Source organism: Cyprinodon tularosa, unplaced genomic scaffold (genome assembly GCF_016077235.1).
Source record: "Cyprinodon tularosa strain WSP-4 unplaced genomic scaffold, ASM1607723v1 ctg196, whole genome shotgun sequence".
NCBI lineage: Eukaryota > Metazoa > Chordata > Actinopteri > Cyprinodontiformes > Cyprinodontidae > Cyprinodon > Cyprinodon tularosa.
The window spans coordinates 128,195-147,593 of NW_024038715.1; the positions used below are offsets into that span (position 1 = coordinate 128,195).

At 36.5% G+C, this 19,399-nt stretch overlaps 2 protein-coding genes across 2 annotated transcripts; both read right to left on the reverse strand.

Moving 5' to 3' along the window:
• Positions 1 to 1,494: 1,494 nt before the first annotated feature.
• On the reverse strand, positions 1,495 to 2,616 carry LOC119782622 (liver-expressed antimicrobial peptide 2). The gene is made up of 3 exons (XM_038283651.1): positions 2,386 to 2,616; positions 2,143 to 2,282; positions 1,495 to 1,876 (listed from the first exon to the last, which is right to left on the reverse strand). The coding sequence occupies exons 1-3, from the start codon at positions 2,449 to 2,451 to the stop codon at positions 1,855 to 1,857; spliced, it is 228 nt and encodes a 75-aa protein (XP_038139579.1). The 5' UTR covers positions 2,452 to 2,616; the 3' UTR covers positions 1,495 to 1,854.
• Positions 2,617 to 5,031: 2,415 nt separating this feature from the next.
• Positions 5,032 to 18,277, reverse strand: scarb2c (scavenger receptor class B, member 2c). Its single transcript, XM_038283650.1, has 11 exons — positions 18,048 to 18,277; positions 17,448 to 17,605; positions 15,550 to 15,694; positions 14,719 to 15,002; positions 14,021 to 14,140; positions 13,266 to 13,444; positions 13,052 to 13,170; positions 10,780 to 10,853; positions 8,965 to 9,016; positions 7,094 to 7,246; positions 5,032 to 6,724 (listed from the first exon to the last, which is right to left on the reverse strand). Exons 1-11 carry the CDS (start codon positions 18,168 to 18,170, stop codon positions 6,686 to 6,688), a joined length of 1,446 nt encoding a protein of 481 aa, XP_038139578.1. The 5' UTR covers positions 18,171 to 18,277; the 3' UTR covers positions 5,032 to 6,685.
• Between the last annotated feature and the right edge of the window lie 1,122 nt (positions 18,278 to 19,399).

A 19,399-nucleotide genomic window follows, 5' to 3' on the forward strand; every position in this document is an offset into this window, starting at 1 on the left:
ATACTTGTATACTTTAGAAGTTTTTGGAGCACATACCTTTTCACTTTTACTTGAGGAAAGAGTTGATATTTCAACTTTTACCAGAGTGTTTTTTAACTGCAGTATCTATACACCACTGCTTCCAAGTATCCATGTCCGTCAAACAAACTCTCTGAATGTATCTTTACTACGATGACCCTTCTATGTAAGTCTTCTCTTTATGTTTTCCTTAAAAAAAATGTATATTACAATACTTTGTGTATTATGTCTACATTGCTTTTAATGTAGCTGACCCCTGCAGCAACTCTACCAAGAATCACCGTCCTACTTTAATCAATCGCACAAAGAATAAAGACAGTTCTGAAGCCAAAAGAGACATCAAATAACATGATCAGTGAGTGTATGAAATGTCTTTGATATTGATACATTTTCAGTTCTTGTAATATGCCACGAAATTGAAATGTTTTAAATATGGTATAAGCAGAAGAGTTGTTCAAACTATTATCCATCCATCCATCCATCTTCCTCCGCTTATCCGGGGTCGGGTCGCAGGGGCAGCAGCTTAAGAAGGGAGGCCCAGACTTCCCTCTCCCCAGCCACTTCTTCCAGCACTTCAGGAGGAACCCCAAGGCGTTCCCAGGCCAGCCGAGAAACATAGTCTCTCCAGCGTATCCTGGGTCTTCCCCGGGGCCTCCTCCCGGTGGGACGTGCCCGGAACACCTCACCAGGGAGGCGTCCAGGAGGCATCCTGACCAGATGCCCGAGCCACCTCAACTGGCTCCTCTCGACGTGGAGGAGCAGCGGCTCTACTCCGAGTACCTCCCGGATGACCGAGCTTATCACCCTATCTCTAAGGGAGAGCTCAGCCACCCTACGGAGGAGACCCATTTCGGCCGCTTGTATCCGCGATCTCGTTCTTTCGGTCATGACCCAGAGTTCATGACCATAGATGAGGGTAGGAACGTAGATCGATCGGTAAATCGAGAGCTTCGCTTTTTGACTCAGCTCTCTCTTCACCACGACGGACCGGTACAGCGCCCGCTTCACGGCAGACGCTGCACCAATCCGCCTGTCGATCTCCCGCTCCCTTCAAACTACTAGCAAAGACAAATGTTGCTTGTGAGGTTTGTTCTGTTTGATCTAAGATAGATTCTGACCGTCACTCATTTTCAAATGATAGTTTGAGTTTCTAAGTTATTTTCTCACATATGGGCAACTTTAATGCACATTTATTTATGCAAACATTGTGTGAATATTTACGAGACGAGTTCAGTTTGTATTACAGAGGGATTCATGAGCAAAATAGATTTTTATGTAAAAACTGCAAATGCATTTAGATGACGACCATATTTGGTTGCCTAAAAAGAAACTGTCAAACAGATCAACAAATAAAAACTATATGTATACCAAAGAACAATTTGCATGTTCTTTTCCATTTAAAGGCGGTAAGAGATGTGAGGGATATTTTACAATGCTGTAAAATTGAAAGGCAAAGAAGATATGGGCAATACAAGCTCTTGAAAAAAGTAGAGTGTATTTGAATATTTACAATGTTACAAAAAGTACAAATAAATACATCAGACTAACATGTACCAATGAACTCAGAGCTCACAGACTGTGGAAGAACGTTTGTATTTTCTTATCAAACATACATTCAGATTACACAACTTGTCCAGTGATGAGGCTGACACGTGGAAGATGGTTTTACAGCTTTGTTTTTCTTTCTGTGGCTAAAGTTCCTCCAGAGGGGCATAAAGGGTATTGAAAAAATAAAAAAAAGGAATCCCTCAAATCTTTCAGTAGAAGGGAAATTTCACACAGTTTGGTCCATTTGTTTCAGAGTTGTGTTTCTGGTTCTTTTGCAGAGATGGAGTGTCAAAAGGAACATTTGTTTCTCCTGCAAAGATAAGGACAGACTTAATTACAGCATTAGGATTCTGATTGCACCATGCAAAATGCATGTGAACAAGTAATTCAAGCTTTACACAAATCTGATCACGCAGAGATGCTTAAATGGCAGAAATAATATTTTTTTCAGGTAAAATGAGTTTTAAAAACAGGTGGAAGTGGAACAGGTATATCAACACATTCTGGATGATCAGATGCCATGAAAACAAAACCTATTGCAGTAGAGAATTCATGAATGAAAGAATTCAGTTTTACCTGCAGTGTTTCGTACCACACTCTGAAGGATCTCTGCAGCTCGCTCCAACAGGTTTCATACTGTTCCAACGCCACAGCAGTGATCGTTTTGTCCTCTGGATCAAGCCATTCCAGTCGTCAGGAACAGGTAGTGCATTGACCTGCAAAAGTAAATATTAGACCCTTCAGAATTTTTTTTTTATTGATACAGGTTACAAATTGTTAATTTATAACTTAAAAACTGTAAAAATGGTCTCAACTAACCTGAGTCAGACATATAAGGGATAGAAAAACAGAGAGGATAATGATCTTTTCCTGAAGCGTCCTCATGCTGTTTTCAGGTGAAGCTTGTAGATACTCTTATCCAGGCTTGCTGTGCGGTTCCTCGCTCCTTGTATTAAAGGCCTTCATTTGGTTGGGGAGGAGTTAACCTCTAATTCATTCAATACATCTGTCACTGTAAAGGTGGATGTTTGGCAGAACCAATTGCCTGAGTCAAAATCAGGGTTGGAAATCTCTTGCTGAGTACTTATCAGTTTTATAATGACAGCCAAAGTCAAGGTTTATCTGGAGGTATCCAAAGTACACTTTAATCTGGTAATGTAGGACAGGTCCACGTCAGAGGTATCATTGAAGGCGTCGTACAGGTTCTGATAAGTGGATGTTCTGTAAAATGTATAGATACTTTTAAATAGTTATGTTAGCTTAGCTTAACATGGATGAAAGAAGTATGAGAAAACTGCAAACACACAGCAACACAGAATGCAGTGTGCAAACTGTAAAAAAAAAAACAGCTTCTCTCAAAGTACTTTATGAGTATCTTTTAAGGACCACAGATGTTATCAAAACTTCATATTCAGCATTGAGGGTAACATTCTCTCGCTTATGTCTAAAGATCGAATATAATTATAAGAAAGTATTTTCTGTATTAGCTGTATAATCATCCAAACTCTGCTTATGATCGCCTGGTTAGATGACCCTGCTCAAAGCTGGGCAGAGCTGTTTTCTGACAAAGGCAAGAAAATAACAATAATCACAAATGTTTTTTTCACATCTGATTTAAGAAGTTCATTTTGTTTAGATTGATTTGGATAACCGCCTTTGTGAAACTCCTGAATAGATTTTCTGTTTTTCTTAACATATGGAATGAATCCATCGTCCATCAATTATTTTTCTTTAAGCATTTTTTGATGTGAAATTTTAATCAACATCCACTGCGTGATCCTACAGCTGGACTAAAGGCTGTTTGTGCCTATATTTCTCAACCAATAAAGCCAAGAGATGGGAGTGTGGGAAGCCTTCAAGGGATTTTGTGGGTTCTTTGTGAAAGCCAACAGCCTGATCCTGCTGGATCAAGTAGGTAATCTCTTTGTTCTACAGCTGCACTTCTGATATGGGAAAGTGATGGTTCAATCTTGGCAAACCTTTTTTATTTTAATAAACTTTTGAGCATTTTTAAAGATAGGAGAAAGATAGCTTTGCTTCTTCACATTTAAAATAATGATTGTTCAATGATAAGTCAAATAATTTATCCCTAAAATAGATTTAATAGACTGACTGATTTATGAATGTATATAGTTTAATTGAGCTTTTCAACATAATCCTAGCTTAATTAAAAAAGAAAGTCAATTTCCTTTTATCAGTAACAAATAACACAGCTATCCATTTGAATACAAAAGTAACCTAAAACGTCAGTATCCAACAGCTTATACAAGGTTCTTAAGACATCTAATCAAGTTCGCCTCTAATTATCTCTAATGACTATATCATCCAGGTTGTTACCTTATTCTCACTAATTGAACAAACAGTTGGGATTTAGGTAAAAACAAAGTAAATAATGTTTGAATCACACATAATTTATTGGTTGTGACAGATGACAAGACAAAGTGAGCAATACAAATGGAACCATTTCTGTGAATTTTAGCATTGATTACACATTATGTTTAGACCATTAAGTAGTGGTGTAAAGACCCTTGACAAAGCAAGAAACATCAACAGTATTTGTCAGGTAACAGTAAATGGTCTAACTTATATCAGAAAAGTGCACAATAATTTTGTTGTGGGCAGTGTTAAAATGGACCAAGCTGTCTTTTGGCAAATAAGCCACTTTTAAAACCTCAACCCAGCTGGACAACAGTTATTTTCTCAAGCAACTTAGGCCCCGTCCACACAAATTTTTCACCAAACCAGCCTCTCATCCACACGAAACCGGCGTTTCGGGGGTCTGTAAACGATCTTTTTTTTAATTCAGCCTTCAGAGTGGGAAGATTTCACAACGCCGTTTTCGCGTTTCCATCTTTACGCTCTAACCGCATATTTTTTTTTTACACGCATGCGTCATAGCGTCGCCTCTAAACACGCATGCGCGACACAGTATCACAACAACAATGGCGCCGTTGCTGCTAATGCTACTCACCCTGCTGTCGGGCTTACAACAGAATCTTCTTCTTCTGGAATATCTCCAGGAAGAACAGAGCAATATCGACGACATAGTTCAGCACCTGAATTTGACTTAACCACGAAAATGGACCCGCAGGGCAACCATGTATTAATATTAGTGCGCATGCCCAACATTTCGTCGCTTATTTTTGCTTTGGCACCACAGCGCCACTTACAGGCCTGGCATACATTTTGCAGCGTTTTCATGCATTCGTGTGGACGCTCACATTTATTTTACGTCTCCGTCTTTACAGCAAACGTTTTGGAAAATATCAGCGTTTCGTTTTGACTTCGTGTGGACGGGGCCTTACATTTCCTAATAGAAAAAAAACAAACTAAAATGCATGTTATGACACATCCATAAAACTCAATGCACACTCCTTTTTAGCAATATCCAGAAGCATCATTAAAACAAAAACAAAAAAGAAGTGTTGAATTGGGCAGGTAAAAAAAAAAAAAAAACATTTTTTGTTTTCTGTTCCTACAAAAACCGTCACAGCAGGTAAAACCTATCCCTTAATCCTTAGGAAGCAATACTGTTTATGTGTTATGTCATATACTTTAGGCCAGTCCCATTTCAGCCCCATATCCCTACTTTTCACCCTACTTCTAAATGTTTTGTGTTCCTTTGAGGGTAGGGATGTCCCAACTCCTCTTGGCATGTAGGGGTAGTGGACATAAGAGGGGTACGTAGGGTGAATGAATCTAGCCCTTCAGAGCGAGGGATCTCAAATGCTGGCAAGGGACAGCTCAACAGGGAGTAAAGAGATTCTACGGAGCGACAATTTTTTTTTTTTACTTTTAAAAGCCAAACAAAGCTGTCGGCATCCCTGGGTTCAACAGATTCTCCCAGACAACAGAGGGAAGATAAGACGGCATGCTTGAGCTAAGGCAGGAGTAACAGGAAATCAGTGCGAGATCACTGGCAGAGAGAAGACTAGAACCAATACGAGGTGGCCAGCCGTGCGCCCCTCTGGAGCTAAGGAACAACAGCGGGAAATCGTGGAGGAGAGTGGTAGATCGGAGAAGCCCGCTGGGCAGACAACGCACCAGAGGGGTTGAGATGCGGCAGTTAACGGGTGTTTGCATTGGAAGTAGGATGATGAAACAGTTCTTCTAAGACTAATTTAAAACAGCTTTTTTAAAAGCTACTCACAAACCTCTTAAGAGCGTTTCCCACTTGATCCTTAGTCAACATTATTTGATTTTTTATTTTTTATCTTCCATTTTATTAAAAAACTTTTTTTCCGCTCTCTCATGGTTGGACGTATCTTCCGCATGTGCATATGTAAATACGCAGTTGCTTAGTTACCCGAACACGAAACATGTAACGAGGGGTGTCCCAATTCCTACAAAGCCCTATGCCTTGTGGCTTCAATTCAAAGTTGTAATAGTAGTGGGTGTGGGCTAGTAGTAGTGAATAAAGGCTAGTGGTTGTAAGTAGAGAGAACATTGGGATTGGGCCTTTGTCAGGATCAAGTTATGTAGAATGCCATTGTTTTCAAACAACTGAATCCCCATTACATTACAACTCTAAAAGGCAAGAAACTCGCAGATCCAATCATCAAATAGTCATTGAGTAAACTATAAATACCCTTTGAGGCTCTCTCAAATAAAAACATTTAGTCTATACAAACCATACATACACCATTAAACATTATTTCAATGGTCATTGTATTTGCATATCCTTTTTGTACACAAAACCTTAAAACAGATTTTCTTTTCCCTAAAAAAAAAGGTATAGGAGTGAGTTGATTAGTAGAGACATGAAGGTAACAGTTTCATGCACAGCTTAAAGCATATTTTACGTAGAGATCAGCAATGTCAGTTTGTTTTTATTTTTTAACTAAAGAATTACAATTAGCTTTAATACTTTAAGATTGTACTTGGTTTCATTGAAAATCCCATATTTAGTTGTTAAAAAGGTAAGACTTATAAAAAAAAATGAAATGTCAGCAACAATACAGCAAACTTAAATGCTCGTTACAGACGCATAGGTTTCCCGAAGCCTTTGAATTAAAATATTAAAAAGAAAACGCATAGGTTATGAGTGGTGACCTCCAGATTAAAAAAAAAATGGCGTTTTTGGCAACACCACTCTTCTCATCACATATTTTGTTTAGTGCTAGGATGAGAGCAAGGGCTGACGTTCTGCTGCAGAGCTCTGAAAAACAGCAAACATTACAGTGTTTATTAGCAAACAACACATTTTAACATAAAAAAAAATACTTAGTCAACATTTTCTGAATACCATTTGTTCATTATTTCCAAATTAGCTTAACTTCATTGAAAAACTTTATTTGGTCCTCAGTTAAATGTTTAAATGTGGAAATTAAATGTTTTAAATTAATTAAAATCTGAGATACAAATATCTGCATAACAACATATACTCAAGTGTGAGCAGGACCTACTGAAACAGGATTACCTTTTCCAAATTAATAATCTATTCTTTCATGTAAATAAGGAAAACAAAAGCCAGTGTGTTAGCTCATGTGATGTTCCCTTTCGTGATCGTTCTGTGGTGCATGCCCACCTCTGGGAGTTTCTGTCGACACATCAAAAACATAAAGATTCCTCCCAGGATGATGCCCACTCCAATCAGCATGAAGGGAATGTTCTCCACGACGTTCTTCTGAACAGCAATCACCTGCAGCTTCTTGGCTGATGCATCGTCAATAAGAACGCTCTGGAGGTCAGGTAAAGGAAATCAACAGAAAGCTTTACAGTTCCACTAACAATACATAAATAATCCATATAACTAATTCAATAAATACAGTTAACTTTACATAAAGCAAAAAGCAATTTTAAGTCAACTCAAAATTAAAAATAACCTAAATTAAAATATTACATTTTTGTCAAGATGTATAAAAAACAGATAACTCAAATTTTTTTAATGGGTACTAATGAGGTTTAAATTCTTTAAAGCAACAGTTTAACCTTTTGACCCCAGTAGTAGCTTAATTTGAGATTTATTAAATTATTTTTCAGGTCAATATACAGCACCTGGTGCCAATTCTCTTCTCAGATACATCCTTTTGTAACATTAGAGGGTCAGATCCATAGCTAAATGAGTAATGTGACAGAATGGATGCTGAATTAGTGGATCTTTACAGCAGTCTGAGCTCCCCTTTAACACAAGAGCTAACTACACTAAAAGGATATAATCTAGAGCCCGTGTTTTCACTAAGACTAAGAAAGTAGAGCACCTGTTCTAAAGTCCTTATACTGGCTCCCTGTATCTCAGAGAATAAACTTTAAAATACTTCTGTTAGTCTATAAAGGTCTGAATGGCGTAGCACCTAAATACATCACAGACTTGCTATCAGTGTATGAACCCTCCAGACCACTCAGGTCTTCTGGGTCCAGCCTGCTCTGCATACCTAGAACCAGATGGAGAAGCAGCATTTAGTTCCTATGCTCCACTTATGTGGAACAAACTTCCAGAAAACTGTAAAAAGTGCAGAAGCCTGAGTTCCTTTAAATCAAGACTAAAAACACATTTGTTTAGGATTGCATTCGACTGTTAAACAGTTCAACTGGAACATCATTAGTTCAACTTTTTTATTTTCTTTAGTCCAAATGTTTTTAATGTTCTTTTTTGTTTCTGCATTTTTATTTTATTTTTTTTCCTACTTGCTTTGATTCAGTTTTATTTTCTTTTATTTTAATCATGTAAAGCACTTTGCATTGTCTTTGTACTGAATTGTGCTATACAAATAAATTTGCCTTGCCTTGCCTAGAGCTGTGAATGTGACGGTGTCTTTAAGTAACTACATGACCTCTCAATCTGCTAGTCTTAAAGTTTCTGCTTTCATTTCCCAAAACATAAAGTGTGACTGTTTGATTGGCAACACTGCAATGTTGCAAATGAGCTAATGGGGGTTAAACCTGGAAGTTACAGGTCAAGTGCCACCTGGTGGCTAACTGTAACACAGCATTGCTTTAAAGTTTGCTCATCTGGTTGTAAATTAAAAATAAATATTTTCTGACCTAAAGAGATTACTGTTTAATTGTTAAAGTTTATTCTTTCATCACTACTTTACCTTGTAGCAAGTTAACCTTAAAATTAAATTTAAATTTAGTTACCTCACGTTGGCCTTAACAGAAGTTAAATTATTGAAGTAATAATCACACTAGCAACTTTTTTTATATTTGATTATTCTATGGAATAAAAAAGTGAAAAAATCCAGTTAACATTTAATTTCTTTAATAAATCCCATCACAAATTACACTGATAACACCATTAATATTATATGTAAGACTAATATTAACAATTAAGCAAAAAACAAGAAAAAATGTAAATAAAACTGAAAAGCAACAAAACAAACGAAAACTAGAAAATAGAGGTCGTTTACTTTGAATATTGCCTGAAATTAGTATGAATCAAATTTGATTAGTTTTTACCTCATTAAGATACACCACAGGGAGGATCACTGTCGGCACATTCTCTGTTTGCCTGAAAGGAAACCAAAAAAAGAGCCAATGTTTCTTGTTTCTGACTGCAATAATGTCCAAAGATAGTTATGTTTACATATTTTACAATATAAGCCGATTTAGCTTCCATGTTTTAAGGAGAAAAAAGTAAAAAAAAAAATAATCCATTAAGTCAAAATGCAACAAAGAGGCAAAGGCTGTCAAACAATTAAAACATCAGAATATGGAAGTTAAATTAGTTTACAATTTGAGTTCATATATGGAGATTCAATATTTCTAATAAGAGGAGAGAAGTCAGGTTAAACTAAAGATATTTTAATGCATACTCCCTTGTCTGCCAATGACTGTGTCCCCAAAACACTTCTGTTAGCAAGCCCTGCAGGCGGCAGTGATCAGAAGCAGCCAAGCTTTCTTATAACATGTTGTCTATGATTCATGCATTCATTTTAATCCTCGAAAATAAACAACTTTAAAATAATGCTACGCATGTTTTTGAAGTTTTTTTTTCACTTACAGAAATCAGAAAATATTAAGATAAATATATAAAAACTTAAGAATTTTGAATATTTATCTTAACAACCAAGTGATCAGAGGTATGAGGTGTTTCACGTACCTCTGATCATGTGCCTTCAGTCATGCAATGACTAAACAAAATCAGTTGAATTTTGTTTAGTCATTGCATGCATGTGCATCAACTAAACAGGGAACTAATGAAGTTATGCAAGTCAGCATGTTTCCAGGTATGAAAGAAGGAGGAAAAGTAAAAGTGCAAAAAATATATATTGGATAGAAAGAAGGATAAAAATACATTCAGGCCTCTGAGCCACATCTGGCCCGCAGTGGGATTATAGTTGGCCCATCAGATGGTTATAGATGTCTATTATAACTGACCTGATAATAGAAAGCGCATGCAGAGCTAATATTAAAAATTCTGAGCTGGTCTGTTGGTGTAAATCCACCAAGATTACACAACGTCTTTTTTCTATTGACAGTTTCTTGGCTGCTTTAGACCATGAGTTAAAGCTGGGCATCTAATCACAAAAATAATAAAAACCATAAGGACATTAGGATAATTTCATTCTGTTAATTTCATTCAAAATGTTGAAACTAAAGAAACAGGGAGCAAGATTAAAAAGATGTAAAAATGTCTGCCAAAATAAACCAGTGGCCAGACAGCTGGGCTAAAAACATTGCTTTGGTTTACCCAACCTTTTACCCAAAGTAAGGTAAGGACAGTGACCTAAAACTAAAAGGTTCTTTTCAGGACAGACTTTTTGTGATTCTATGAACATATACCACAGAAGCTAGTGTAACCGAAATACAAACAAGAAAACCAAAGAGCTTTACATTGCAAACGTAAGCCCTTCTTTTCTCTTTTAAATTGTATTAAAAGGTGAACTTTTTCCCTATCTCTTAAAATAAAATCTATATGAAACTTCTCCTTATGATGCACAAACAAAAAACAAAACACCAAGCTGGTGTTAGTCCTTTGTATTTTGGAGATAGCTTAAGCAGTAAGAATGACAAGAAAGAAGGAAAGTCAGATGTCATACATGCACAAACAACTGAGAAAGGTTCCTTCCAAAGGTCCTTAACAGAGGGATGATGGAAAATTTTTTATTTTTTTACTGGCAGACAGCCCCTCCCAGTTATGAATAATCATTCAGTTGTTGCTTTCATTTAAGGCCAATTGCCACAGTAAGATTTGTGAGTAACAACCTGTCAGCTCAACTTCCAGTGAGCTAATGCGTGACAAGCGACAGCTTAAGGAAGTGAGCTGATTACCTGAAGTCTGGAATTTTCTCCACATAGACGTTGATCTGGAGGCGTTTGGCGGCTCGTAGGATGATCCCAGTAAGCTGCAGAAAACAAAACCAAAACCTGTTAGCACAATGAAGACAGCCTTGTATCTCGTCTGTGTGTCTTAATTCACCTGCAAGGTTTGAGATGGAATTTTAGATCAAAATTCAAAAAAATATTTTTTAGAATCACATTCCTCTCTTCCATTAATATTTAACCAATAAACACACAAGTTACCCCATTGTTTGTTTCAGATATGTCTAAAATTAAACAACAGATGATGGATTGACAGACACATTAACAAATGAATGGAAGCAAAAAAAAAGATGGATACAACTTAAATGCAAATGGGACAAGAATTGTTTACTCTCGACGGATGTTTTTTTTCCATACAACTTTCTTTTTCCATATTTATCCTTATCTTAAAAATCTAGTTTCAATAGATTTCTGGTCTTTTATAAATTTTTCTGTCAGAACTCTTCCAGCTTAACATCTAAACATTTAAGCCTAATTACATTAATATTGACTATTTAAACCAACTACTACCATTTAAAGAAGAATAATGTTACTCTAAATTATAAGGTCAATGTCAGGCTTTAATAGCACAAGAAGAGTCTTTAAGACATACAATTTTAATCCGTATAATAAATCAAATTATATTTACAGCTGTTTTAATTTTGGTTATAGCACAGCTATAAGTAGGACTACAATAGGTTGCATTATATTCCTTACAAAACGCCATAAATGCAGCCGATGAGATCAGAATAGAAGAAGACAGTACAGCTACATAGCCAACTGGTAAAAATAAGTTGAAACTCAAACCAGCACCATTCTGATTAAATGTCAACCACCCTACGTGTTAAGCTGCAACACACTCAACTGTGCATTTCCTTATAGAAAAAGCATCTGCACAGATCTGAAGACGGTTGCACATTGATCATAGGTCTTTGCAAAGTCTCAGAGATCTTCCATGGCAACAAGTAGACTACAGGAAAACAGGATGGAGGTAAACCATAATTGGTTTACAGGGTTCAAACATACACTTAACGCTATAAAAGCTTACGTCACTGTTGGTTGCAGGTTTCCTTTGGATGATAATGCACTTTTTATTTTGGCAGATCTGAAAGCTTAGCACCAGTGCAGCAATGCAAAAATGAAATCCTTGTTGCAACCCTTAAAAAGCTGATTGAAAAAGGAAGCTATGACAGGCTTAAGGTTCAGGTTAACATTGGACAATTATTACAACATAGTATGATTGTGTAAACAGATAAAAGTTCATACTTTTTGAAAGGGTCACGCTTCTATTTTTAGAAGTCAAGGCTTCTATTTCAAGGACTGTTTGGAAATGTCCTTTACTAGCTTTGCAACAAAAAAAATGTTTGCAGAACTTTGCCTTTGTCTGTAAAAATAATTTCCTTCTAACAAATAAAATGTCAGAAAAAGAGAAAAATAAAACACATTACACTTTAAGGCAAAGAAAATTAGCTCTATTTAAGTTGTTTTAAAGGAATATACACTAAAGCTGCACATTGATGAGATTACAGGTGCTTACTGTTGTTAATCCATCTGCCACTTATCAATTATCCATGCCGAGATCAATCAGGTTATTATAGAGTGAAAAGATGATATCAGCTGTCAAAGCTTATCGTTGGAAGATTTCAGTACCTAGTACGTCTGTCTCCAGGCTCACCACAGACTAGCAGCGGTTAAAAATGAGATATTTCACCACCTAGTGGGATCATATTGTGCTGCAGACGTTACAAATCAATTAACATGATAATTAAATATGTTAAGGAATCAAAGGAACAATAATCAATAATGATAACTAAGCATTCAAATCGGAGCAACCCACCAAACACAAATGATGCTGAAGGTACTGTACTGTTGAGACAATCTGTGCTCTGCTTCTATTTCTGGCATCCTTGCTCGCAGGCTGCTGCTCTTTTGCCAACATAAAATACCAAATGCTTCGCTCTGTTTTGTAAACCTTTGGAACTCTCCTATGATTGGTTCAAGTACCAGGAAATAAATAAGGGCAACACACCATGCATCCAAATCGTTCTGGAATGTGCCTCTAGGTTTAAAAGAAGAAAAACCTCACTGTGACGCTGCTGATGGAGAGGATCGTTTGTTTACAGGGAATAATTACTTCCATCTTGGTTAATAAATGAGAATATTAAGGTGAATTATGCAGTAAATCTCTAATTTATTGCTCCTTTAATTTATTTAAATTCAATGAAATTAGGTTAAATCTTACTGGATTGATATCAATGGCAGTCTGATGCTCCTCCTTCTTAGGCCTCATGCCAAACACGTCCTTCACAAATTTCTCATCAGCCTGGTAGAAGTGTGGTGAGGACATGATGATGGGAGCTCCTAAGCACCAGCAAGATACAAATATGCAAGCAGATCATCGTTAGGGCAATTTCATTAACCACCAAGGCCAAAATATTAACCCCCTCATTTCCCACCTTGTTTACACATGCTGACATTGAGCAGGCCTGAGCCGAGGCAGTTACCGGCCGGCACACAGAAGCCCGTGTTGGCCGGGTTCACGGTCAGATTGGCAAAAACTTCGAAGGGGGGGGCAAAGCGATAGCCAGGGATCCCCTTTACAATCATATCATCGGTGTAGACTGCATACAAAGACCTTTAAAACAGAATCACATGCCGAGTATTCTTTGGAGGCAGAGATAATTGTTTAAAGCTGTAGCACAGAGGACCGAATGAGTTTATTTGGGCTTCCAGTAAATCGGCTTACCGCAAAACAAAACAGCTCTTACAGTTAGCGTTCAAAGGTTCACATTATCTTGGCACTTGTTCATTTTATAATCAGGCTAAGCAGGTAGAAGGCCTGTATACTGAACTTCCTCATATTTGTCTATTTACTGGAAAAGAGAGGTTACATAGATGCTTTATGTAGCACTGATTTTCAGTTACTTCAAAAACAATTCAAGCAACAGTAGTGTCCTTTATCCAATCTCTACATCAGGATAATGTTGCAGATAAAGCTTAGGGTGAAAAGAGTGAAATGTTCACTAAACGTCTTTAGCCAACAATTGGGTCAGAAGGTAGAGATATGCTGCATCAGCAAAATGGGTCGGAAGGGATAGCAGAAGTTACTTATTAAAATGCCTGGTTTTGCACAGTCACACATAGCTTTTTTCTTCACAACACAAAACTGTTTTATATTCTAAGATCCATGCTTGCCGTGGCAGCAGCTTACCTGCACAGGTCAGAGGAGAACATGTAGAGCACTTCGTTTTTACTGATGATTGGGTGGAAAGAAGCTCCGTTGGTTCCGTTGATCATATTGCACTCATCCGACGTCCACCAGTCCAACGAGCTGCATCCACAATCCAAACAATTACAATTGTTTTATTTTGTAATCGGAAACAGTTTTATATGCAATGAGACTGCCTGAGCTTCACAACTAAAATAGTAAACACAGAAAAAGTATCGTATAATTACTGAGAACTCTGGAAAGGAAGCGTAAACATATCCAAACCTAATCTCTTTAGCTACTTAAGCCATTGTGAAGCATAAAGGATGGTTGAGAATTGTGATGATTTGGGCTTTTTGGAACTTTGTTAAGAATTCAAATTACCATCAAGTATTTAACATGCCATAGCATGGCTGCTGAGAGGGCAGTGAAAATGGTTTAACCTTTGAGATCTTTGCAGAATTAGTTAACCACAAAAACAGTACTAGACGCAAAATTAGCAAACTGCTGATGCAAGTCACTCATATGACCCATTTCATTTAAAACAGTCTACAAAATTAGTGACGGATTAACAATAGAGACAATGGGGGGGGGGGGATTACACAAAGTGCTCTAAAAATAATAGATACTGATTCTGGGTTTATCGAAACCTGAGGGAGTAGATTACTTTACTGAGATACAAAACAAAAAAAGGCATCTACCTTTTCCCATTCCATGTGTCCACTCTTGCAAAGTCCTTATAGTTCTGCTGGCCAGTAAAGAACAAATATTCTCCATCGTCTGAACCATTGTTTTTATAGAAAAGTCCAAAATTGTCATCCAGATTAGGATCAACCACTTTGAGGGCTTTAAGCAGGCCGTCTTCATATCCCCACAGTAGCTCCGCCACAGTGTGGGTGGTGAACAGGCCAATTTCTTGGGAGAGCATGTAGGCAGAGATCAAGTTGGCTGCAACCTTATTATCCTTAAATCTTTCCATTACTGTCTATAAGGGAGAAAAATGCAGGTGAATCATCTTTTTCAGCAGAAGTAAAATAACAGGAGGTTTGTAAAACCCATAAAATCTTCTTTTATCTTAAATATTGAAAACATATCGAACTATTAATTGCTTATTAAAACATGTTTGTTCATTTGATATAAAAAAAACTTCTAAAAAGCTCAACAACAGCTAAAATAATAAGATTTTATTTAATTTCAAAGCTCTGAGAATCATGAATTGTATGGAATCAGTTACTATAACAGCCCCATGAAGCATGCTTAAACATAAGTTATTGTGTACATTCAACAATATTTAAGCTCTTTTAATAAAGATATATTCGTCTTTTGACTAAAAACCAAAAAGGTTTTAAAGTTTTTTTACAGTTAAATAAAATCTGCTAAACATTTCCTTTTTCTTTTTAACCTGTAATTTTTTTAATCAAAAGTTGATATTTTGCTCTTATTTAAAAAGAGAAAAAGTTACATAAACTAGAGAAACTTATATGTAACTGAATTACTGAAGAAATAAAATAGCTTCTTATTCTTTCGCTCACCATAGCAGGGATGTTAACTGTTCTGATGAGGTCACTTTCGGGACCTCTGGACATGTTGCGCTCAAAAAAGTAGGTTTTAGGGTTGACGGCTGCAACTCTAGTCCCATTACTCTGGAAGACCACCTCCTCCATGGGCCGGTGTTCTCTGTGCCAGGGGAAAATTAGACAATAATATACAGCTTGTAGTTCAAATTAAAGAAAAACAAGAACTATTATAATCAAATTATTTTTACACTCAAATAATTTCTTGTACATTTATTTCAATTTGAATTTGCACTTTTAAAATCATTAAAAGTACTGTAGAGCTGCAGGTACTGGATGAAATAACTGTTAACTGATGATTTTCTCACAGATGTTATGGCTGGTCATTTAAAAATGCCATCTGGGCTATGCAGCAATGGTTGTATAATATTTCTCAAAAACATCTTCCTTTTATCTCATATTCCCGCTGTTTCTGCCATTTTTTTAATGGATCTTTCTTTTAATATTCTATTTATTAGCCTCTAATGTAATAGTATTATCTTAACTTTCTTAGCTTTCTGCAACAATCTGTACTTACATAACCGTATGGAAGCATTTAATAATTGCACTTATTCACAAACTTTTACATAGGTATAAATTGGAAGGAAATGCTAAGTGTTTTTAAAACTATTCTCGATATAAAAGGATTTGAAATTTTCTTTTAATGCCCCCGAATCATAGTGATTATTATAGGGCTGCAACTAATTTTAATCCAATAGCAAAAGGATCCTTAAAATAGATTTTTTTACAGAATTAAAACAAGTGAAACTAAAACTTTTCCACTGCAGGAGCTCTGGGAAGAGGATATTAATGGACAATTAAAACAAAAAAATTCTAAATACTAAATATTTATATATTTCTTTGCAGTTTAAATGTAATTACTGCTCTAAGTGTGTTGCTCTGTCAGCTAAAGGCGTGTTTTAGAGTCTCTATACTCCAGTTTACGATTAATCAATTACTAAATCAATAACTAAATCATGATCAATCAAAATATTTGTTTCAGCCCTAGAAAGTTATATCAAAAAAGTTGAAGTAAATATAAGCTTCCTTGCTTATAAAAGATATCTTTTAAGACCAAACAGTCAGGTGGATTTTTATTTTCCTTTCTAGTAACCCAGTTGCACTTTGGAAAACAGTTTAGTTCCACCATTCATTTCTCATCAAGGAATTGGTACGTTTGCCCTGAGGCCTAACTGCAACCACCTGTAGAATTGTTTGTGCCCTGAGCTGCTTAGTCTGTTAAAAGAAAAAGAAACAAAAACAAAATAAGCGGTTCTGTTCTTCTTTTTGGTTTTAATGGTGGCGGGCAAACAATAGGGTGAATTACCACCAAAGCCCAATAAAGGGTGGGGACCAGGACAAACATGCTTGAGAAAAGACAAAACAATTACATTTAAAGTAATCCAGTTACCAAGAACAAAAAGCTTATATCATAAGTACTTTTCCTTAAAATAGTCTGCTCTTTTTACCTGTTCAAAACTCCTTATTAATTGTGTTCTTTCTCTTATGCATACAGATATAATCATACGCTCTGCCGTTTCCACAGAATTCACAAATTCTTGTTTCATGTTCACATATGAAATAAAATGTTGAATTAAAATCTTTAGGTTCAAAACCCAATCTACTATTTATTTTCTGTATTCTGTCCCTTTGAGTTCTCCCTTTAGCTTCTTTATATTCTGTAAAACAGTCTTCATTTGATCCTTTCTCCCCATTTTTCCTTGATCCTTATTTTAAATAATGCATTTCACCTTTTATTTCCAAATTTGGATTCCTATATCACAACCAGCCTTAGCAGGCGATGCTTTCTGCTATATCCTTTACTTTCACCCCTAAATGTGCAGCAACCCATCACTGTTCTGCAGCTGGCCTCTCACCTATATGTGTATGGCCCAATCTCCATCACAGCTGGCCTCTCCCCCTTCAGCACCTCCTCTGGGTTTGTCAGATTGAAGAAGTAAAACTGCATGTAGACTGGAGCAGGAGGATCTAGCCAAGCCTCAAAAGCATCTGTCCCATTTCTCAGGACTACTTCCTAAAGGGGACAAAAGGTTAAATAAGGGTTAAAGCATCTGACCTCGAATGATCAAGGTTGAATCATTTGCACATGATGAATTGTCTCCCATCACATGACAAAGAAACTGTGAAATTATCCTTTTATTCTGCAGAGGTGAGCATTTAATTATGATTGCAAAGGGAATAACTGTTTAACTGTATATAAATGTTTAGCTTGTTCATGACGTTGCAGCTATCCTCCATTTTTAACATGAATATTTTCCCTAATCAAAATTAGGACACAAAGTGTTTAATACATGTAGCTATAACGCAGCATTAGCTGCAACAACTCCAAATGTGGATTAATTATATAAACGCAGCACATGAATAGTCTAATGAACCTCCTCAGCTCAAAACAAATGGTGGAATAAAGAGATACATTCAGAATAATAAAATGTTGAGCTAACAAATAATCAGCTTACCGTTTTAACCAGCGACTGCATAAGATTTGGAAACACGTTGGATAAAACTAAAGCGATGCCGATGATCAGCATGAGCAAAGAAGACGCCCCGATGCTGTAGATAAAACATGGTTTCAGCGGCATTGTGAGGCAGCAGAAACTGTCTGAGCAGACAGAGGAGCTACTGACAGGGCTGTTTTTGTTTTGGTTCGGGGGTGAAAGCGTCCGTCCCAGGAAATTGTTCGATGGAGCAAAGAGTCACTTCCGGAGCGAAACAGATTCCTGTCACCATTTCCGGTTTCGTCAGCAATTTGCGGTTTCTTTAGATCGTTCAGCTGTAACGGTGCAATTTAAAGTGGCTCTATTCAGTTTGGTTAATGTTTTTTTTTGTTTTTGCTGCATCAAATATAAAGCGTGTAGAGTTTTAGTGGCATAAGATATGATAGAACTTTTAAAAGAAAATTTTAAAATATCCGCTTAACGCAAAAAAACACAACAGAGGATTAATATCTTGAGCATGATAACTCTTTCGAAACTTACATAAACCTTTATTCTTTGTTATCAAAATAGAATAGAATAGATAGAGTAGATTAGAATAGAATAGAGTAGATTAAAATAGAGTAGAATAGAATAGGATAGATAGAGTAGATTAGAATAGAATAGAATAGAATAGAATAGAATAGAATAGAATAGAATAGAATAGAATAGAACAGTTCAGCAGTCTGATGGCGGTGGGGAAAAATCTGATGCAGAATCTGCTGGACCTGCATTATATATTCAATGCAAATCTGGATGTACATATATATATATATATATATATATATATATATATATATATATATATATATATATATATATATATATATATATAGATAGATAGATAGATAGATAGATAGATAGATAGATAGATAGATAGATAGATAGATAGATAGATAGATAGATAGATAGATAGATAGATAGATAGATAGATAGACAGATAGATAGATATCTTATGACTTATACATACTTTTCCTTTTCCCCACTATCAAAAGTACAAGGAAAAAAATTTACTCTCTGCATTTAGCCCATCCCCTTGGGAAGCAGGTGGCTGCCATTGTGTGGTGGCCGGGGAGCAGCGTGGGGATAAGGGTCTTGGTCAGGGACCAGAGTAGCAGTATGCGAGAGTGGGGCTTGAGCTCAGAAGCTCTGGATTCCAAGCGAAATGCCCTAACCACTAGGCCGCCACTCCCTCCTCAATTGAGGAGATTCCAAGATATACAGCACCTTATGTACAGTAAAGTGGTGGCAGATAAAGGGCGGTTTCGGGTTTGTTAAATAGATAAATAGTAAAGGTTATTAAAGTGGTATTACATCTGGTTATAGTGAATGTGAAC